Source organism: Protopterus annectens, chromosome 16.part0 (genome assembly GCF_019279795.1).
Source record: "Protopterus annectens isolate FY-2018-M chromosome 16.part0, PAN1.0, whole genome shotgun sequence".
Classification (NCBI taxonomy): domain Eukaryota; kingdom Metazoa; phylum Chordata; order Ceratodontiformes; family Protopteridae; genus Protopterus; species Protopterus annectens.
The window spans coordinates 879,362,091-879,386,019 of NC_056750.1; the positions used below are offsets into that span (position 1 = coordinate 879,362,091).

Here is a 23,929-nt window from a genome sequence, read left to right on the forward strand (position 1 = left end):
TGTGTGTCATCATCCCCTTTGGGAAAAACTCAGTTCCCACTAATTACCACATTGATGGGAGCCCACTGAACATTGAAGGCATTATAAGAGATCTGGGGATGCAGGTTGATAGCAACCTCTGCTTCGACCACCACACTGCCGCTGTGGTCAGAACGTCCTTCTATGTGGCACATCTCATTACCAAGGGTTTTGCATCCAGGAAGAAAGAGGTCATCATCTCTCTCTCTCTACATATACTCTTCCCTCATTAGGCCAATCATTGAGTATAATACCCCATTTGGCATTTACCTCACAACAGCTGGAAAGGCAATAAAAGTACCCCATGAAGAGGATCCTAGGCCTTAAAACATGTCCTACATGGACAGACTAAAAAAACTCCAGCCATTTTTCTGTTTCATATAGTCTACTAAGAGGCGATCTCTGCTTGACTTACAAAGCCATGCCTGACCCAGCTCTGTTAGAAATGCTACATCTAAAGAAATTCCAATCCCTCCACACCACATGCATCAGAGACCTAAACCCCATTACCACAATCAACAGAACATGCTGGAGGGGCAGGTTCATAACCCAGAGACTGCCCATGCTCTGGAGTAGACTTCTCATACATGTCAAGCAGAGCACCTCACTGGCCCTCTTCAAGAGAAATTTTGATGAGTGGATGGGAAATAGAAAGTTCACTCCGGGGATCACTCCTGTGGCTCTACGTGATAGAGGCACTGGGAATTAACATCGGGCAGCATGATGTCAGGGCACTTCTATGGGCTAGGTTTGTAAAGGCTCCAGGGCTATTAGCCTAGTACCCATCTACGAACCTATTTATAGAGTCATATTCCTTGGTACAGATGTGAAATGCCATTATCAGCACATACACAAAAATGGAAAAGACTTTGTGGTTACAGGTGGTTCCTCCTAAAAGGCTCACATGTTGAGAGTTAGAAGTCACACAGAAATTGGTGGAAGGATGGCTTTCAGTACTTGTGACACCAATGGAACCACCAGCAGTGCCCCTTAAGGCATAGGGCCAGAGATGGACATGTGAATAAAATTAGATGGCACCTCTGTCAACCATCAAGCGACTCAACTACACTAGAAGGTCAAGCTCCAAGCAATATGTTGAGAGTTAGAAGTCACACAGAAATTGGTGGAAGGATGGCTTTCAGTACTTGTGACACCAATGGAACCACCAGCAGTGCCCCTTAAGGCATAGGGCCAGGGATGGACATGTGAATAAAATTAGATGGCACCTCTGTCAACCATCAAGCGACTCAACTACACTAGAAGGTCAAGCTCCAAGCAATACTATAATGAAAAGCAGGCAGTGCTGTTAGTAACAAACACATATCAAGGCAGAATTACTGTCTATATTGTTTCACAGATTACGTTTCAGAATACAGCACCCTCACTAAGAAGCAGACCCTTTTTTTAAATGCACAGACAGACAACATCAGCTGTCAGTCCCGAGTCTTAATTTTTTTTTTTTCTTTTCCAACTGTAACAAGCCAACATGTACCTTCAGGAGGTTTATTCACAATTATTGCATTAACTAACAAGCTCTTCTGTGTCCCTGTACCAAATTAATCAAGTGGTCAGAGAAAGAAAAGACTGAATGAATTATGGCAAAACAGCAAATAACCCTAGAAAGAACATATAATACTAGACTTGTACATGACTGCACAAATCTGAAGCTTAACAGAAACAGGCTCATTAAAGAGAGAGATTAAGAACTACTTCCATACACTGTATTGAGTTTTGAATGCAAAGCTTCTCATCATCTCTGCTGACAAGCATGTGATTCAGAAGCAAAATCTCATGTCTTTCAGTAGGTGCTTAGTGCAGAGGAGGAGACAGAAAGGAATGATGCACTGAGCAGCGCTGTGTACCATTCATTCCAATGGTGCCCCGAATACTGCAACCAACCAGGCAGGGAGTTGCAGAAACAGTCCACTGAGTAGCACTGAATGTCACGCATTTAAAGGATATTCTGAGCACCACACAGCTCCTACTCACGCGGTCACTCATGGGCTCAGTCAGTCAGTCACTCACTCATGGACCCGCTCAGACAGTCAGTCACTAATGGACTTGCTTACTCAGTCAATCACAGACTCGCTCACTCAGTCAGTCATGGACTCATGGACTGACTCACTCACTCATGGACTTAGCATGCACATGTAAAGACAATTAAGACAACTGACACTTCACCTATGGCACATCTTTGGTATGTGCCAGAAAACTAGAGGACCACATGAAAACCCCATGGCCACAGGCACAGGGAGCTAGTCACAGGCAGTACTGGGGTTGAAGAGTGCTCTGACCACCACTGCATGCCATTAATTCCAACCACATCAGGCAGTGACAGCACACTGTTTTTGATATATACATATATGGATCCCTATAGTATGATTGAGTTTTCAGAAACTCCAAATTCATATGGTCGGGACCATATGATCAAGTTTTTGAAAACTCAAATGTTTTGAATGGAGATCGCGGTACAGTGCAGATCAGGAGATTTATCCTTTTTCTCACTGTGATGCTATCTCAGAGTTGGTATATATAATTTGCAGTGGGTGTTGGGGTGCAAAGGGGCTTGCTCCCCTACAAAAACATAAAAAAGGTAGATTTTTGTGTTTTCTTTTTAATGTTAGAGTTCTCAGAAACTCAATTATATGGCCCCAACCATATGAACTTCGAGTTTCAGAAAACTCGATCATCTGATCGGGATCCATATATATGTTTTTTTTCATATTTACACTTTACTCACTGGGATTGTTCTACTAGGCCAATGGCCTCTTTTAAGGGATGACCCTATACTGACTAGGGGAAATTTGGCCAGGACACCAAGGAAACTTCTTCCCACTCTTTTTAAAATGTGCTATAGGAAATTTTATGGCTACTTGAGCTGCCACCAGGTAGATGGGGCATCAGTTAAACTTCTCTGGCAGCAGGAACAATTCACAGACCATCACTGCAAGCCACTTATTTCAAAGGATTTCTGAGCACCATAACCACACAGGGTGGTGCTGGGGACAGGAATGGTGCACTGGGCAACACTGTAGGTCATTCACTTCATTGTTGTTTGACCACTGCAACTCCATCAGCTAGCGCTGGGCAGCAAGGGGTTAACAGTTTTAATACTAAGCTGCAATTCAGAGTTTTGGATCTATGCAGATCACACTGCAAATGGTACTGTGCCATGTGCCTAACACTAGCCTGCCTATCATCAATTACTATTGAGTCTCAGAAATTATACAAAACAAACATAATGCAGACAAGTCAAGCATAACAGAGTGCAGGATAGTGGGATATAACAGACCACAAACAAACTACAGAAAGGGGTCACTGTCTCATTATAAGAAGCTACCCGATGAGTTCTGGAAATAAGCAGCATTTATTAAAATTCATCAAAATCAGAGGCAGGCCTATTGGGCTAGGATAGCCACACATCCCAGATCTGCTAACCCAGGAAGGAGTGAGCAGTATTCACAATTGAGAAATGTCTGCAGTTTTACTAGAAATCAAAAAGTGACACAAAATTATGGATTTATAAGGAAAGCTGCATAATGTTATTTTGCAGCATTCTGCTACAGAGGATCTTTATTCTTAACTATTTTCTCCCTCGTATGTGCTGGTCACCAGTTCCCATTCATCATCCAGATGAATCTCATGCTTTTCCTTAAGTCTCTAAACTCCATTATCCCTGCAGCTATTTGCAACATGGCATAAAAGGTGACTGCAGTGCTTGGTCCATTTAGTGCACACATGCTTCCATGCTGCAACATTTTGAATACAGCCCATGGTGCTTGTTGGCAACCATTAGCATAGGTCACCTCAGTGTAAGCAGTGCACTAGACACCACTGAGTGAGGGTATACAATGACAATGAGGATACACAGCAGCATAGCATAGTACACTCCTGATCATAAATAACAAGTTATTGTGTTGAGTTGGAGATTATACAATAATGTTGATGATACACAGCAGTACAGCACTGTGTGAACCCCAAGAATAACAAGATGCCATGTGTAGGGATTACACACTGGTACTGGGGGTGCACAGCAGTACAGGAACACAACATTCCACAACAGGAACACTCAAGCATAACAAGGTGCTTTGGGGATGGGGCTATACAGTGATGCTGAGGGTACACAGCAGTACTGCACTGTGTGACTCTCCATGAATTCCAAGGTGCAGTGGGCATGACCCCCCCACAATAACAAGGTGCAGTGGGGGTGATGAGCAGTGATGCTGGGGTACACAGCAGTACAGCACTGTGTAATCCCCATGAACAACAAGATGCTTTGGGGTGATGTGCAGTGAGGCTGGGGATACACAGCGCTAGAGCGCTGTGTGCTGCCATGAATAACAATGTGTTATTGGGGTGATGTGCAGTGATGCTGTGGTACATAGCAGTATACCTCTGCGTAATCCCCACATGAACAACAAGATGCTTTGGGGTGATGTGCAGTGAGGCTGGGGATACACAGCACTAGAGCGCTGTGTGCTGCCATGAATAACAATGTGTTATTGGGGTGATGTGCAGTGATGCTGTGGTACATAGCAGTATACCTCTGCGTAATCCCCACATGAACAACAAGATGCTTTGGGGTGATGTGCAGTGAGGCTGGGGATACACAGCACTAGAGCGCTGTGTGCTGCCATGAATAACAATGTGTTATTGGGGTGATGTGCAGTGATGCTGTGGTACATAGCAGTATACCTCTGCGTAATCCCCACATGAATAACAAGGTGCTGTGGGACGATGTGCAGTGAAGCTGAGGGTACACAGCAGTACAGCACTGTGAGCCCCCCTTAAATAAAAAGGTGCTTTGGAGTAATGTGCAGTGATGCTGGGGGTACACAGCACTACAGCACTGTGTGTTACCATGGGCAACAAGGTGCTGTGGAGGTGATGTGCAGTGATGCTGGGGGTACACAGTCGCACAGCTCTGTGTAATCCACCCATGAATAATAAGGTGCTGTGGGGGTGGGATGTACACAGTGATGATGGAGTACGCAGCTGTACAGCTCTGTGTTATCCCCCCATGAATAACAAGGTGTTACGGGAGTGATGCTGGGGTACACAGCAGTACAGTCTTGTGTAATCCCCCATGAATAACAAGGTGTTGTGGGGGTGATGTCTAGTGATGCTGGGGTACACAGCAGTACAGGTGTGTAATCCTTCATGAATAACAAGGTATTGTGGAGTGAGGTGCAGTGATGCTTAGGGTACACAGCACTAGAGCACTGCATGCTGCCATGAATAACCAGGTGTTGTGGGGGTGATGTCCAGTGATGCTGGGGTACACAGCAGCACAGCTCTGTGTAATCCACCCAAGAATAACAAGATGCTGTGGGGGTGGGGTGTACACAGAGATGATGGAGTACACAGCAGTATTTCCCCATGAATAATAAGGTGTTGTGGTGGTGATGTGCAGTGATGCTGAGGTACATAGCAGTACAGTTCTGTGTAATCCCCCATGAATAACAAAGTAATGTAGGGTGATGCACCATGATGCTTGGAGTACACAGCACTAGAGCATTGTGTGCTGCCATGAATAACAAGGTGCCTTGGGGGTTATGTGCAGTGATGCTAGGGGTACTAAACATGTATTTTAAGAATTAGAAGCAGCTAAGTTTAATTCTGCATGAAAAATACCAGTTGTGAAGAAAGGAGATACTGCCAGCACAGCTAGCTGGAAAATTGGAAATAATTATACGTCACTGGTGAATATCGAAATGATTTACACAAGCCCCTTGTGTTACAAATGTATTAGAACTGTGTGCCATGTGTATATCAAACTGCTCTGTACAGATGTATGTGTTGAAAAGGTATTTTGTAAAGTGCTTGTGCTTAAAATGTATCTATAGTTTGCCCTACTGGAAGAGAATAGAAATGTACATACCCTATTGGAACTGTTTAAATGCATATGTCAACAGAGGAACCTGAAGGGCTAACTTCAGTCTAGCAAACTTTAGAAAAATAGCTGAAATTAAATTACTGTATAGGACCCAAAAAGCCAAAACCGACTGCAGAAATGAAAACAAGTGAGACGGAACTGTCTCAGCTATGTAAGACAATACAAGTGAATGATGAAGTCTGTATTTACAGATGAAAGCACTTAACCGTTATTCTTGTGATTTTTTGTGGTTGGAATAAATCGTGCTTTACTTGACCGGGTCCTGCTTCACTCGTATTGTCTTACATAGCTGAGATAGTTCCGCCTCACCTCACTTGTTTTCATTACTGTATAGGACACAATAAAGAGGCTATCTTGTTTTCAATGCAGCTATAGACACAAGGTCTGTACTAAGAAGCTTTCTGTATTGTCCTTGGAGTGAACTAATTGCTGCTTTTGAAACATGACAGGATGCAATTGTTGTAGGACTTCCAGCATTGGCCAAAGATCTGAGGAAAAGCCCTCATCTGTATATTTTTACAGGTAGATGCTAAATGCTGCCAGTTTCTACCAATGGGGATTTTGGCCTGGGAACTACAAGTCAGATGACCAGAAATGATGTCATTCTGCAAGCTATCCCAGTAGCAATATTTTAGATATTAATTAAAGTCTCTTAGTGAGACAGCATTCTGCATTATGTCTTGGACCTGAGAACAGCAAGATCCATTCACCACATCTGCCTTGCTCTAATGAAGTAAGTTTCTAGGGAACAGGGCAACTCTCTTAAATACAGTCACGAATACAGAGAAACTTATCTTAGCTTTTGTTTTTCTTTACTTGTGTAAGCTTGTATTGCAATGTTATTTTAAATATTTCCTGTGGTTTTGAACTCTGATGTCACTGAATATATATTTAGTATTGTTTGGTTCTTTTATTATTTATTATTAAATATATTAAACCTTTCATTGTGGCTGATCCTTGAAGGGATATTTAAGTTGAGAGTACTTGCACATTTATTTGGTGACACTGTGTGGGCCACTCATAACAGCCTTGCTCTTGGTCAAACCACCACTTGTATTAATATTAATATTACACAGTAAGATTGGACACACTTTAAGGGCCCTAAAGTATCCAATAAGGAGTAACTGGTGGCAGTAAAATCTACCTTATAGTCTGGGTAGAAGGGGGCATAGGTAGTAAACCTGTGACAGCCTTTCCCAGGTGTGTGTGTGTGGGTGTGTGGGTGTGTGAGTAAATCAAACCTCAAAGTGTGTATGTGCCAGCTACTTGGGCAGGGACTCAAAGCACTGGTTAGAGAGGGTGCTGGAGGTCTTGGGTTGGTCACTCAGGTGAGATCAAAACTCTATAGCTTTGCCAGTGGGGAATCTTATTAGGGATCTGGAGAAAGAGTGAGAAACCAGTCCCAGACTGACTGTGGTCTCTGTGTACTCTTAAGGGAAATTACACTTGATGTGGTGAGTTATATCTGGAAATACTGTGTGTGCACTTGTCATCCTCTCAGTGAATGTCCCCCAGTGGTGAGGATTGAGGCTGCTTGATTACTGGTCCAGTGGTGGGTCGTCACGCCAGTCATTTTTCATAACAACTGGCTACCAAGGGGAAGGCACTTGGGAACCAACACAGGCATTTGTTAGTACTCAGACTGAAGGGACTGGCTTCAAAGCAAAGAGAGAGAGAAGGAGCCCTGCCTATGATCCTAGTGTCAGGGGATCAATTAGCAGCCTCGGTACTGGAGTATCTAATGGGGAGAAAAGAGATGAGCTTTCTTGGAGGAAAGGTGGGGACTGCATGCCAAGTAGCAATTCAGCTGATGTTTTACCAGAAAGACCAGTAGAGTGCATGCCAGCTCAGGGGTACAGGGTCACAAAGGAGTTGATATGCTAAACCACAGAGGAGGAGGAGCATGGCCTCACAGTGCCGCACTGCATTTTTCCTTGAAGGTGAGGTCCAAGACAGACAACAGCATCACAGAAGAGCCATTTGCCTCATAGGCCATGTTGCCTAGGAACAAGACTGAAACTCGCATGGGGGGTTAGAGAATAAATCCTCAAGCCCACAGTATGGCATTTTCTCTCTCAAGTCAACATGACCCTCAACCTTAGTGGTGGAAAAGGAATGAATGAGCCAACTGGGTGGCCGAAGAGGAGACCTAATTAGACAACAAAAATTCAAACTGAAACAAAGGAACAGACCGGCAAGCATACATTCTGTTCTCTCAAAAGGGGAAGGTAAAATAGTTACACATATCAGTGATGTGATGTTAGCAGCTTTCATGCTTAGATACAAGGTTATCAAAAGAAAAACAGGTAGAAAATTTAGAGTTGTGGGAGTCACTTAGCAAGTTTCCCAAATGATAACATTTGCTTTAATTGTCAACAGAGCAAATCTAGTACCTGGCACATGTAATTATTTCAGAGGGGATACATGAACTCATATTCAGTGTACCTAATGGTAAAGCCTCCAGTCCAAACAGAGTAAATGCAGAGCATTACAAGTCCCTAAAACGTGCTTGTAACCCACCTCCTTTAGTAGTATTTACAGATCCTTCCAACAAGAGGCCACAGTGAATTTCTATTCATCAGTCTCCAGTATTAGAGATGTGCCAATACCTGATGAAGACTACCTGGTTTTCAGCTACTGTTCCATTTCCCTGATCAATGTAAGCATTAAACTTTATGCTAACATTTTGACAGACATGGTAAATAAGTTACTTATAACTTTAAATCTCTTTTCCCAAGCTGGCTTCATTCATATGAATCATCATAAGAATGCAGGAAATAAAAAGGCAATGGAGTCTTATGACCATTTATGCCATGCCAGTACCCACCCTCAGACTGAAGCTACTCAAATGAGAAATGCCAGCGCAGTAAAGTCAGGGTCAATTTTTGGATACTCATCAGCTTGTACAGTTGCCATCTGAAGGAAAATAATGCATAACACTACCTAACTTACAGTGGGTATCTATTCCCGAGGTGGAGAAAGAACTGTGCAATGAACCTCTCCCTCCACCTTGTTTTATTTATTTGGTGGTGAAGATTCTGATCCTTTTTGCATTATATAAACACTGTATTAAACACCCTATGGCACAATTTAGTTTTATGATTATTGATAAAATTGTAGGGGACAGAGTAAACAAAATAGGCTGGCATGGTATATTAAATAAGAAAGAAAATGCTTGGATAATAAGATTGGGTGGTCTCTTTTTCCCACGACTTAATAATCAATTTTAAGTGTCCAATCAGATAGGTTCTAATTAATGGCTCAATATAATGCTTGTCAAGTTGTATTCACTAATGAAGGCACTTTTGGTGCCGAAACCGGTTTGAATTTTGGGTAATTGTTTCGCATGCACCTTTGGACTGTGCAACTACAATACATTCATTTTTGTTCCACTTTGGAGTACTGGCCATCGTTTTCTATTTTTGATTTTGTTGTTTTTGGCAATGCACTTGCCATACTTGCAGAGCTTTGTGTTGCAGAGATTCTATGATTGCACTAAGCTTGCAGTCATTTGCACACTTGGTCAACCAGAGGCCTTTGATGTCAGCTTTGACTTCTGAAAAGTAGATACCAAAAGGAAGCAGTCCCAGCACCAAGCTCTGGGGGACTCTGCTAGTGACTGACCTTTTTGTGAAGGTACACTCCCCTATCTTAACTTTTTTACCTGTGAGATAGTTGGCTAACCAATGGCTGACATAGGGATTTACTCCTTGTTTCATGAGTTTGTTAACAATGCCTGAACGGGCAGTAATGTTGAATGCTGTACCCAGATCAAGATAGACAACGTGTACCATCTTGTCCATAGCTTTAGTGATTTTCTTGAAAACGTCCACCAGGCTGAGTAGACATGATCTGCCTTTGATGATAGTGTGTTGGATTCAGTGTCTGAAGGTTTCCTATGTCTTTATTTATATCCATAAATATTTTTTTCTAAGGCTTTAGATAAAAGACAAGTCTATCCTACAGATCTGTAGTTATACAGGTCAGATGGCCAGCTCTTGTGCGGAAAGATGACTATTACAGCCCTCCATTCACTAGTTATGAAGCCAGTTAGGAGGTTATGTTTTAACAGTGATTTTAGAGGGCAAGATAAATTGTGTTTCATGCTATTCAGAAGGTATCCCAGGATATTATCTGGCCAATAGATGCATTATTCTTTGCCTTGGACAACACACTGAGGACTTCTTCACTAGTAATAGCTGGGGGAGTTATGCTCGAAGTTCTCTTGAGTGGCATCAGGAGAAAGCAGAAGTGGAAATGGAACTAAATTTATCATCCAGTAGATTTGTTATATCCTCTAGCTCGGTTTTCATTTTTATTTAATGGCATGCAATGCCAGTGTGGCGTTTAAGACTTTACAAGATTTTGAGGAGCTGTTTTAGCAAAATTTGTTTGCTTCATTGTAAGCAAATGTTCAAAATGATGATGGCGGTTTTATTGTAACCCTCTAGTCGAGAAGGTTGTGGGATATTTTGGGTGAATTGTTGTTGGAGAATGAGCCAGACAGTGGAAAATATATTTCATGGGGTGACATTACGGAGAAAATACAATCAGAGGAACCCGAAGCCATTTTTAAAGACGATTGTCAATGAAAGAAATCATAAGCCGAGACTGTTAAGGAAACTTCAGGCAAAGCAATAAGAGGTAAACAGAGGAAAGGAAATGTCAACAATCAAAGGAAATTTATGGTAAGAATTCCGAATAAAGAAGAAAAAGAAATGGACAGGTATGACATTTGGGATAATTTAATGGTCCCATTGGGTACGAAGGCTCACAAAGTAAGACCTTTTATTCTTATTCATAAAGAAACACTTTGTGACCTTATATTTTAGGCTGGTTCTGTTACTGAAAACTTTTTTATGGGGGGAGGGAAGTATTAAAAGAAAAAGAACTGTAATTCATGGAACTCATGTGGTTAAAGCATTTCACTGAGACACAAAAAAGAAAATACACGTTCAATTTTGAACTGAAGTTGTAAAAGAGACTTTAAAGAACCATTTAATCAAACTTTCTAAAGGAGTTATGGACATTAGCATAGTATATGATAACACAAGATTATGGACTGGTGGATGGGACTGTCACATTGTACTAAAATGGAGAAAGAAACTGTGCATATTATTAGTATGATAAATGTAAAGGTAAAAGGGGTGTTGTAAAATATTGGGGACAACCTAAAACATATTTTTTTTCTGTAAAAAAGATCACTTGATAAGTAGCTGGGATAAGAGAAAATGTTATATTTATGGGGAAACAGGTTATACTGCAAAATTGTGAATTGAAATGTTATAAATATAACAAAACTGGACATTTATGGATGGATTGTAATCTAAGGGAAAAAGATGAAGAAGACAACAAAAGTACGGACACTATACAGAGAAAAGAAACAGCCCCAATAAAAGATAAACAGGAAGTAGGGGAGCAAGATCAGGGTAAAACGAAGGATAAGGATAAAGAAAAAAATAAACCAGAAGATATTATAGAAGAAGGTAATAAAATAAGGTAAGAGAAAATATAAATTGGAGAACAGTGAAGGTAAAAATAATTCTAGTGGTAATAAAAGAGCAAGAGACAGAAAAAGAAAGTTTAAATGGAGAAGTGCAAAACAGAAAAAGAAAGGAAACAGATAATGCAAATGAAATAAATACATCAAATTTACATAATTTTTGGTAAGCTACAACAGAGACATAATGACAACTTCAGTGTTCTTTCATAAATGTAAACAGTATTAAATATACAAGTAAGAAGAATAGGCAACCTAAATTGGTGTCGTAAATATGATGTTGATGTAATAACAATGGAAGATGTAAGTTTTTGACATGAGAAGAGAAATTACAAACAAGAAACCTTGGGCAGGAGATGCAATATGGAAGTTAGGAAAATAATTTGTGTTCTGGCATAATTGTACTTTGAAAGAGTTCAGTGAAAATATTGAATATAACATTGGTAATGATGGGAAGATTAACTATTGTAGAACTCATATAGCATAATCAGGTATAAAGAATTATAACACTGTAATCTATGTTACAAAAAAGAAAGGAAACATTTATTTCATAAAATTCTGGCTTATGTAATCAATATGAATATAATATTAATGCGAGATTTTAAATGTTATTTGAGAGGAAATGAAGATGGTAAGAAAATGTTTGAAGTTATAAAATGTTCAAGGTAAAGATTTGGAATAATAATTTGTGGACATATAGTTGAGTTGTATACAAGACTGAAATAGATTATTTTATTGTATCACAAGATTTAAATAAAGCTGAGGGACAGAAACGTGTAACAGGCTTTTCAGATCACTCATGGATAGAGATACAGTTAAATAAGGAGTATATATGTTTGGGAAAAGGAATGAAAAAAATAAATAAATGAGAAATAATGGGATGAAAATGAAAAAAATAAACAGGCAGTCATGGAGAGATCACATTTCCACTAAAGTGTATTGTGAAAGTTGATCCAAGTGGTGGCCAGTTTTTAAAGAAAAACACATTTTTTTTAGAATGTCAGATTTAAAAAAAGGAAAAACAATAAAACAATGTGTATAGATGCTTTAAATTAAATTTTTAGAAAGGCATGTTAATGGAGAATTTATGAAAAGAATCAAGAGAAAAAATAAAGAATTATTATTTATTGAAAAATATTACTTACAATGTAAAAGAAAAGAGGTATAAGCTTATCTGTGTACCACAGTTAAACAGAATACTAGTATAATGAGAGAAATGAAAGACAATATAGGGAAGGTTAAGAAGGTCTCAGGAACAAATTATGAATAGTATAATAAATTATGTAAAGAAAAGTTTTCAATATAGAAAGAAAGCACAAGAAAGAAATTAATACAAGAAAATACAGAACTGGAAAATGAGATTTCTTAATACAAATTAGATAAGGTACTTGGATAAATTAATTTACAGTAGATTTCGGCACCAGATGGAACAGGATACCAATTTCACAATAATGTTATGGATTGGCAGAAAAAAAAAACACTTATGAGTGGTTAAATGGAGGTTTTATTTATCATAATTTATACAGTGGTATACTTAAGTTCATATGAAAAAAGGAAGGTAAAATAAAATTGAAAATGGAGACATAGTACTGAACAATGTAGATTATAAGATCTTTATTAAAATAATTCAGAAGAGAATGGAAAGTAAAATGAGAGGTATTATGGGATATATGTGTGTGTGTGTGTGTGTGTGTGTGTGTGTGTGTGTGTGTGTGTGTGTGTGTGTGTGTGTATATATATATATATATATATATATATATATATTTAAAAAAGGGAAAAGGATGCCAGTAATAATAGTATAGTAAGTATAGTAATAGTAAGGGAAATTGTGAATGATATTATAAACAAGACTGATGAAACCAAGATTATGATAGGAGATTTAAATAAAGCATTTGATACAGTACATCATGAACTGTTGTGGACAATTATGGAAGAGTATAACTTAGTGGGAAATTTAAGAATCTATGTTTTTCTGCGTATTATAAAATAAAGGAAGAGTTTTAGTGAATGGATGGCTAAGAAAAAGAATAGATACAAAGAATGCCATACATCAGGGGATGTCCTGTGAGCTGCATATTACTTGCACTGATTATGAATGTATTAGTTAAGATGTAAATTTATATATCAAAAGTGCTACTTATATTATTAACAAAGGTGTAAAAAATCCAGTTATGTTTACTTATTCAGATGATATTATATTAATTACGAGAAACAAAGTCTGGATGAAGTTACATTATGTACATCACTATTTAAAGATAATTGGCATGACTTAAAATAAAGAAACAAGCAAAGGGCTGGGTGATGTAAAAATAGGAGCGGTATCATTTTGATGAAAAAATCTCTGCGTTAGGAATAAGATTTGAGAGTACAAATGTCCGGAACAATGGAATAGGATAACAGATGAAATAAAGGAGCTTTGTTATTTTTGGAAACATACAAGCTACAATTTCATAAAAAAAGTTTAGTTAATTAAGTTATAGTGGGAAATATTGTATATTTAGCTAGTGTCTATATGTTGCCAATAACCTATGAAAAAGTATTTTTTGTTTTCTTTTATATGGGGTTCACGATTGAATCCAGTGAAGAGATGAGTCTTATATACGGATAAAGAAGACGGAGGTTTAGGATTAATAAACCCAATTGTTTATGCTGCTTCTTTGAATTTTTATAAAGATTTGCTTTGGATAAATGATAAAAATGAGAGGTTGCACGTAATTTTACTAAAGGACAAATGTTAGTGACACTGGGCTATGTTAAAAAATCCAAAAGAGGAAAATAATAAATAAATGAAGAAATGAGAAGTCAAAGTCATCAAGAAAAATGTCTCTTATTTATAGAAAATAAAAATCGATGAAACAAAAAATGAGAGGAAAGTGTGGCATAAAAGTATTATGATACAATATTATTATCTCAACCCTTGTGCTAGTGAATGAAAAAGTTAAATCTATAAAAGTACAAAAAGCATGATGTAATAAGCAAGTAGAATGTCAAGATTTATTTATGGAAATTACTGATTAACAAATCACCAGTAAAAGGAAATATGCAATGTAAAAACAGTGAAAATAATTTGTATATATTGTGTCAAAGAAGAAATTAAAGATCATGTTTTCTTGCAATGTATAAGGGTTGCAAAACTGTGAGAAAAATATGTGAAGAAAAGTTCACTGAAAACATAAAGGAGGCAATTGAAATAAATATGTTTATGATTATATGTAGACATTATATCCATAAAATAAGGAATATGCTAGTAAAATAGAGAAATTATTATTTTACTATGAATGGACCACTTGGAATGAAAGGATTATTGAAATCATGTTTAATGTTAAATGGAGACTAAAAGTGCGGGGGCAAATAAAGATAATAAACATAGAAGTTTAACACAATAATGAAATGTAAGATTTATGATTGTATGACAATAACAGAAAGGAACATAAAATTGGACAGTCTATAAATTGTAAATATGTAAGGTTGTAGATTGCATTGTAAATAATATTTTAAATAAAGAATCCCTATTCTTTTATCTAAATGCAGTAAGATCATTTACATCCACCCAAGTTATCACTGACTCAAGAAGTTGATACATTGGTTTAATGAAGGTATACATCGTTCTGTTTACAGTTAGTTCAGCAAACTGTTGTATATTACCTTTGAGGGTGTGGACGCAAGTAAAGGCTTTGTCATTGTCCTTTGTTGTGAGGTTATCATTACCTCAAATATGGATTTGTTGGGCTTGCTATAACTCCTAAGTTGGATATATAGTTTGATGAGGGATTTCTTGCCTTGATGGACACTGCACTTCCTAGTTTTGGCCATGGCTTTCTTTCTGTCATTAAACAACTGGTTGCTATTGAGATTCCACCATGGTGGCTTGTTCTTTGCGTTAGTCCTGTGCTTACTCTGGGTGGGTTCAGCTGCCTCAGTGCAAATGTTTACATGATGGTATAGGGTTTCTATGAGCAATTCTGCATTCCCAGTGGAATTCATGTGGTTTAGGGAGTCCACGAAATTTTGTCTAGGACATCACTCAGTAGTAGGAGGTTTGCGTTAGAATAATTCCTAAATGTTCGAGGGTTAGATGGGGGTAAACAGGTTTTAGTTTCAATGACAACTGAGGATGTTACACATGGGTGGGTGCAAGAATCTCCCCTACCTGGTCCAGAATTGGAGCTGGTATACTACATGTCAGCACCCCAGGGACATTAAGGTGGCACCCCTCTGTGTTAAGGTGGCACCCCTCTGTGTTGCCCAAGTACCTTAAAGAATGGAGGAGTACAACAGTCTCACTTAATGCATTGGGCCCCAGGAAGGGGGGGGGGTAAAATTAGGTAGTAATTATTCATGTTCTAAGCACTGACAAACAGATTTTGAGGCTAGGCTATAAGCAATCTACTTAAATGAACCTATTGCAGTCACTGGATAAGGTAATAGGTGTGAAGAAAGTTTGGGTATCAGCCGTGAAGATATTAGGCTGCCAGACAAACCACAGATCCAATACAAACTAGGGGAATCTAAGTGTCGGATCTACAGCAACTCAAACAGTCACAGGGTGATTGTATATATACTAATGATTAATGGGAATTAGACAACACAGTCAAATACCCAGAGGTAATTAGCCATGAGGTACTGACTCCCTAAATTAGGAACTAAGCAGAACTCATGGGTAACCCAGTCCTGAAGGAATGGTTTAAAGCACTAAAGCTTAGGAGTAAAGTAAACAAGATAGTAAAACATTCTGCACAAGGATACCAGAGGTTACATCCTCCTACAGCTATAGACAGTTACACAAAGATACCAAAGGTTACATCCTCCTACAGCTATCGACAGTTGCACAAAGATATCAGAGGTTACATCCTCCTACAGCTATCGACAGTTGCACAAAGATACCAGAGGTTACATCCTCCTACAGCTATCGACAGTTGCACAAAGATACCAGAGGTTACATCCTCCTACAGCTATCGACAGTTGCACAAAGATACCAGAGGTTACATCCTCCTACAGCTATCGACAGTTGCACAAAGATACCAGAGGTTACATCCTCCTACAGCTATAGACAGTTGCACAAAGATACCAGAGGTTACATCCTCCTACAGCTATAGACAGTTGCACAAAGATACCAGAGGTTACATCCTCCTACAGCTATAGACAATTGCACAAAGATACCAGAGGTTACATCCTCCTACAGCTACAGACAGTTGCACAAAGATACCAGAGGTTACATCCTCCTACAGCTATAGACAGTTGCACAAAGATACCAGAGGTTACATCCTCCTACAGCTATAGACAGTTGCACAAAGATACCAGAGGTTATATCCTCCTACAGCTATAGACAGTTGCACAAAGATACCAGAAGTTACATCCTCTTACAGCTATAGACAGATGCACAAAGATACCAGAGGTTACATCCTCCTACAGCTACAGACAGTTGCACAAAGATACCAGAGGTTACATCCTCCTACAGCTATAGACAGTTGCACAAAGATACCAGAGGTTACATCCTCCTACAGCTATAGACAGTTGCACAAAGATACCAGAGGTTACATCCCCTAAAGCTATAGACAGTTGCACAACTATGCCAGAGGTTACATCCTCCTACAGCTAGACAGTTGCACAAAGATACCAGAGGTTACATCCTCCTAAAGCTACAGACAGTTGCACAGATACCAGAGGTTATATCCTCCTACAGCTATAGGCAGTTGCACAAAGATACCAGAGGTTACATCCTCCTACAGCTATCGACAGTTGCACAAAGATACCAGAGGTTACATCCTCCTACAGCTATAGACAGTTGCACAAAGATACCAGAGGTTACATCCTCTTACAGCTATAGACAGTTGCACAAAGATACCAGAAGTTACATCCTCTTACAGCTATAGACAGATGCACAAAGATAAGAGAGGTTACATCCCCCTAAAGCTATAGACAGTTGCACAACGATGCCAGAGGTTACATCCTCCTACAGCTATAGACAGTTGCACAAAGATATCAGAGGTTACATCTTCCTAAAGCTATAGACAGTTGTTCAAAGATACCAGAGGTTACATCCTCCTACAGCTATAGACAGTTGCACAAAGATACCAGAGGTTACATCCTCCTACAGCTATAGACAGTTGCACAAAGATACCAGAGGTTACATCCTCCTACAGCTATAGACAGTTGCACAAAGATAACAGAGGTTACATCCTCCTACAGCTATAGACAGTTGCACAAAGATACCAGAGGTAACAGCCTCTTAAAGCTATAGACAGTTGCCGACAATACCAGAGGTTACATCCTCCTGCAGCTACAGATAGTTGCACAAAGATACCAGAGGTTACATCCTCCTACAGATATAGACAGTTGCACAAAGATACCAGAGGTTATATCCTCCTACAGCTATAGACAGTTGCACAAAAATACCAGAGGTTACATCCTCCTACAGCTATAGACAGCTGCACAAAGATACCAGAGGTTACATCCTCCTACAGTTATAGACAGCTTTCTACATTGGTAGTTTGCTTAAGCAAACCCCATATATTTATGAAAAATGGACACTTTCTTTAGAGACTAATAGATATCACAAATAAATATGGAAAGGCTTTTATTGAACAGTATAACTATCTTGTGTGTGGTACTCCAAACACTTAAGCAAATACTTTATGAAACATAACATTGTTCCTCTTTAGAATCTACTGAACTGCACGAGGAAGAACTGAAAAGAGGTTTACTGGAGAGTATAACTATTTGCTGAGTAGCAATCCAAATACATCATTAAAATACAGGTTTTACGAATATCTGAGCAAAAGTCATATTTAACTGTATTTCCATCAAGTTAATATGATATCCTGTTCTTTGTAGCTTAATGAAAAAAGCTTCAAATGCCAGCATCAGACTATGGATATTTCATCTCTCGGCTCAAGTGAAATCTCTAGGAGAATTATTTGTACAATATATTAGATAATATTTTGCACTCTTTATCCTTATGCTGGCTTGGTTAACCAGATACTGGATCTGTCCCAAGAGGAGGCAATTCTAAAATGACTCAGACAGCAAGCCATGAACAGTACAGTGCATCCCAACCTTTGTTATACGCATCAAGTGATGGTCAGACTATAGCCCATTATTCCTCACTGGTGACCCTTATAGACGGACAAAATGCTATCACAATATGGCTTTGTATTCCCCAGACAGGGGATCATTACTAGGAACCTGCCTCTACTTCATGTTCATCAATCATCAGATTCGTTCATCAAATATATTCTTAGCACATATTAGTTTATAAAATAGTTGAAGTGTTTAGGTACCTGCTTGGACTGTTGGTTGTTCATATGAAATTAATGTTTACTAGTTTAATTCTTGTAGCATGTTTGTAAAGATGCTTTGACATAAAAAAAGCTTTCTGAAGGTCAGTTAGTTGTATTGACGATATTTCACACTAAGTATTTAAACAAAAAAAAATCAAATGTCAATGCAACCTGACATAGGTTCATATTTGACTACTAACAACCCCAGGGGGCCTTTTTAAGCCTAGTCATACTTCACAAATGATACCCTAGGATTCTTTTATGGGGTATATATAAACTTGGGTAACAGTTGTCAATCATTTATTGGCTGCCCATCTAAAACTTCTGATTCCATATCCAGTGGTCCACATTATGCTTGAAGTGGGTTAGTGAATACCTCTGCTTTACATGAATGGGAAGCCTATTCCTGAGAATGGATAATCTCCGAGACACATATCTGCCCCTCCAATATGTCCTATTTATGTTGCAGATGTTGTTTAGGTCCTTAAATCAGGTAATTCTGATGCTGGCTGTTTTATGGATGTGCAACAGGTTCCATCAGATGATGCTTTGTAGGCCAGGCATAGATTAGTGACAGGCAATCTTTAGGAAATAGGGTACAGGGACAGGTTGTGCATAGGCCATGTTGTTTAGACCATGTAAGTATTCTTTTTGTGAAGAATCCCTGTGGACACTCAGTTGTTGCATACTCCTGATCAGGTACATACCAAAGGTACTTGATGAGTACAGTGAAACAATGTCTTTCTTGGACCTAGATGCCATACCCTTTATAACATGTCTCTAATATAGAAAAGTTTTCGGGTCTGTATGAGAAAACCGAAAAGACTTTAGTGTGAATGCTCACATGAGCGAAAATGCCAGGAATCAAAACTGTGATTGTGGGGTGGTGTTACAGTGAGGAGTGGGATATTTGGCCTTTCCTCACTGTAGTGCAACCTCGGAGTTAGAATATATAGTTAGCGGTGGGGTGTGGGGGGCACAGCTCCCCACAATAGCAAGTTCGATTACCGGCATTTTCGCTCATGTGAGCGTTCGCAGTAAAGTCTTTTCAGTTTTCTAATATAGACCCAAGTTTTCTTGCTTGAAAGAACAGAAGACAGTACCAATCACTGTGGATTACACAGTTTAAAGGGACTGTCATCCTACTTGTGGGCAGCAACTAAATAGATAACAGTATCTCCAATTTTTCACTTGTGAACCAAGCACTGTATTGCTTACTTTTTGTACCGTAGTGTCATTCATCATCATCATCAAGCCCCTTTTCCCCCATTTTCTACATGGCATCTGGGTGCCACGTACAGTGTCACCCACATCTCTCTGTTCAATGCCACTTTCCTAATCTTTTCGACACTCATGCCTGACAGTTGTAAGTCTTATCTCACAAAATCCACCCCTTTGCTGGATGCCCTTGTTTCCTCTTGCATTCATCTTGCCTGTCCCAAACCTTCTTCACCAGATTGTCTTCTGCTTTTCTGCATGTGTCCAAACCACCATAACCTGTTCTCTTTGATCTTTTCTGCAATTGCAGCTACTTTGGCTTCTGCTTTGATGTCCTCATGTCTTCATCTGTCCCACAGTGTGCATACTACCACCCTTCTCAGGCACTTCATTTCCCATCACCTCTAGCTTCCTCAGCTGCTCTGCCTTTACTACCCAGGTTTCAGTACCATAAAGAAGTACTGGCCATGCCACTGTTTTGTACACTTTACTTTTCAGCTTCTTTGACATTCTTCTGTCACTAACTGTCTCTGACATACAGCACCAGCTTGCTGCAGCTCCACCGATTCTAGCCTTGACCTTCTCATTCAGACTTTCCCTCCTGTCAGCCACCCCTCCTATATACTTGAAACTGTTCACCTGTTCCATGGTTTTCCAGACTGTATGAATTCTCAGCTCTTCCTGATTTCCTCCATTTGCTGCCATTACAACTGTCTTATCAATACTCAGTTTCTTCCCATGTGCCTTCAGTTTTTCCACTGCCCTATCCTTTGCTGGAGGTCTTGCTCAGAGTCTGCCTGTAATGGCACATTGTCTGCATACAGCAACTTTGTTGATCTGGCCACTCCGACCTGTTTGCTAATGTAGTCCATCACCAGTAGGAACAGCGGTGGGCTCAGAGCTAAACCCTGATGTACACCCAACTCCCACTGGGAACCCCTCTGTGAGAGTGAACATGGTTCACACTTGAGTCATCAGGGCCTTGTACATAACTTGCACTAATTCTACCAATGTTTCTGTGACTTCAAACCACTGCATGATGTGGGTTTGAATTGGTTTGAAGAATATTTGTTTAGGAAGGACTTATTGCAAAGTGACATCAATGTATACGTAGAAATTATGGAATTAGTATTGACTAACAATTACATCTTTTTTAATGAACAAACATTTCTACAACAAAGAGGTGTAGCAATGGGGGCAGCATGTGGCCCCTTATACACTAATATTGTTATGTGTGAATGGGAATGTAGTTTTTTTGTTTGGACATGCACTTTTCCAGAATTGTGTATTGTATTTGAGATACCTGGATGATTTGTTTATCATTTGGGAGGGTGGGAAGAGTGATGTGGAATTATTCTTGGAATATATTAGTAATACTACCGAGATTTTGAAAGTTATGTTAAATGAGGAATGTATTCGTTATTTGGATGTAAATTTGGTAAAAGATGTGGGTAATGGTAGCTATGTTTCTACCATTTACAGGAAGCCCACATACTCTAACTCATTCTTGCATTTTGATAGTTCACACCCATTGTCCCAAAAGAAAGCAGCTGTTAAAGGACAATTTGTCAGGACTGCCAGGATGGTATAATTATCTGACGATTTTATAAATGAATGTGCCTTACTGGAATCGATGTTTCTTAAAAGAGACTATCCTAAAGAATTTGTGAGGGAGATTAAAATGGAAGTAAAAAATAATGAGCTTGGAAGCTGATGATTTTTACAATTTTACTGAGCATACTAATGTGGTCCATGAAAGTAATTTGATTGTGCAACAAAATGCTGATGGTAATTTTAGGTTGACCTTTATTACGAGATTTACTGTGGACTTCAAACAGGTGAGGGATGTTATTTTTAAAAAATTGGTCTGTGCTTATGGATGACCGTGTGGTAGGGAACAAAATAGATTCTAAGCCAGTAGTTGTATATAAGAGGGGTAATAACCTGAAGAATCTTATGGGCAGGCCACTTTACCCACACAATTTTAAAGACAAGAAGCTTTGGCATATGTCCAAATGTGAGTGTTGTCATTTTTGTCCCTATATCAATACTGGGGAACTCTTCGATATTGATGGCTACCAGTTGAATATTAAAGGGAAGTACAATTGTAATAGCTTAGGGTTAAGTATATGGGGCACTGTGTCAATGCTGCCCGGTATTTTATGTCGGAAAGACTGAGCGCAAATTAAAAAATCGTATTTATGAACAAGTATGAAATAAATGAGAAAAAAATGACCAATGCCCTATATCGGCACTTATTGGATTTCCCTGAGCATCAATTTAAGTTTGTGGTAATTGAACAAGTTAAACCTAACCCCAGGGGTGGATCATGGCAACTTTTTCTGGAGCAAAGGGAATTTTACTGGATTTTACGTTTGAGAGCAATAGGTTGGCCTGGGTTGAATGAGCTGGCATCCATTGGATGTATTTTAAAATTGAAAGCAGAACGTAGATAAATTCAACAGTTATTGTTATTTACTTTCTTTTTTCTATTTGAATGGTTTATAATATGGTTTTTATGTATGTTACTATATGTATTTTAGAGTAATTGTGTATGTTACTATATGTATTGTAGAGTAATTTTGTATGTTTCTCTTTAAATGTGCAATAAGATGCTGATGTCATCTGTCTTCATAGGTATTTAAAGTTCATTTGAGTTTACACTTTTATCTGATGAAGTCTTGTCATTGTCTGAGGCGAAAGAACTAAGAATAAATTTTGGGGAACAAGTCCTTGCTTCTGTGTGGGTTTTTCAATCATTACATCACACTCAAAAATTATCTTTTGGCACTGCAGTAAATTTATTTTATTATTATTTTTTTTACAGATTTCTAATGACCTTACTATTGCTATTATTAAATAATTAATACTATTAAAATATTTTTTAAATAATTCCTTAAGTATTCTATGAACTGCTTGTTCATAGAATGTTGACAATAACTCATGCTATCCGACCTGCCAACAGTACAGTTTTCTGATTCTTTATGGTTTCAAAACGTTTCACTTTTTTGTCACTAGCCAGACAGCCAGACTTAAGTCACAGCAGATACACCCGTACCTTTGCTACTGACAACATGCATTCAAGATGCACAGAACACGTTAAAGTCATGCTACTTACATGTATGTCCCGCAGTTCCTTCACATTCTTGTTTTGTAAATCATTAAGATGCTCGACTTTCAATTCCAAGGACGATAAGGCTGTTTTTAGCTTGTCCTAGGATAATAAAATATAAAAATAAAACAAAAATGCTGGCTGCTAAAGTGTCAACACTTAACATACATGAAGAGAGCAAAACACCAAGTTGCCTACTAAATTTGCTAGGAAAGCACAGTAAACATGGGCAGACATCAGTCAGTGTGATACACTAAGAGCCCACAGTAAACATGGGAAGACATAGATCAGTGTAATACACCAAGAGCCATCAGTGATAGTTATGAAACATATTATAGATTTCCTGAATTATATTACACAGTCCAAGATAAATTCATCCTTTAACTTTAAAGGACACCAGAGTGATGAATTCTGAAAATGGAAATTACACCTATTGGACAACTACAATGAAGAACCAATATACACAAAAAAAACTTCCCTTGTGCAGTTCAGTGCTAGTCAGAAGCAGAATAAATGCAATGCAGTGCTTGCCAGAACCAGAATAAGTGCAATGCAGTGCTAGTCAGAACCACAATAAGGCAACACCCAAGGGCCTCCTGGCCAAAGTCCTGTTCATTTCATGAACTAAATTGATAAGATGCGTTTCCTAATTTCCCAACCCAGTCTTTGCAGTGAACCTATCGCTTTATAGGCTGTGCATCCTAATACCCCGATCTCCATCCGTCCTCTAGTAATCTTATTATTATTTTATAGGCTGTGCATCCTAATACCTCAGTGCCATCCTTCCTCTATTAACCTTATTATTACTTTGTAGGCTGTGCATCCTAATACCTCAGTGCCATCCTTCCTCTAGTAACCTTATTATTACTTTGTAGGCTGTGCATCCTAATACCTCAGTCCCATCC

General features: G+C 38.8%; 1 protein-coding gene across 1 annotated transcript in view; it reads right to left on the bottom strand.

Annotated features, from left to right (window-relative positions):
- Positions 1–23,929, bottom strand: part of LOC122790677 — a 560,216-nt gene that overhangs the window by 213,821 nt on the left and 322,466 nt on the right. The window contains exon 12 of the mRNA XM_044058200.1: positions 23,031–23,126. Coding sequence (XP_043914135.1) covers positions 23,031–23,126 — 96 coding nt within the window. The remainder of the gene's footprint in view (positions 1–23,030; positions 23,127–23,929) is intronic.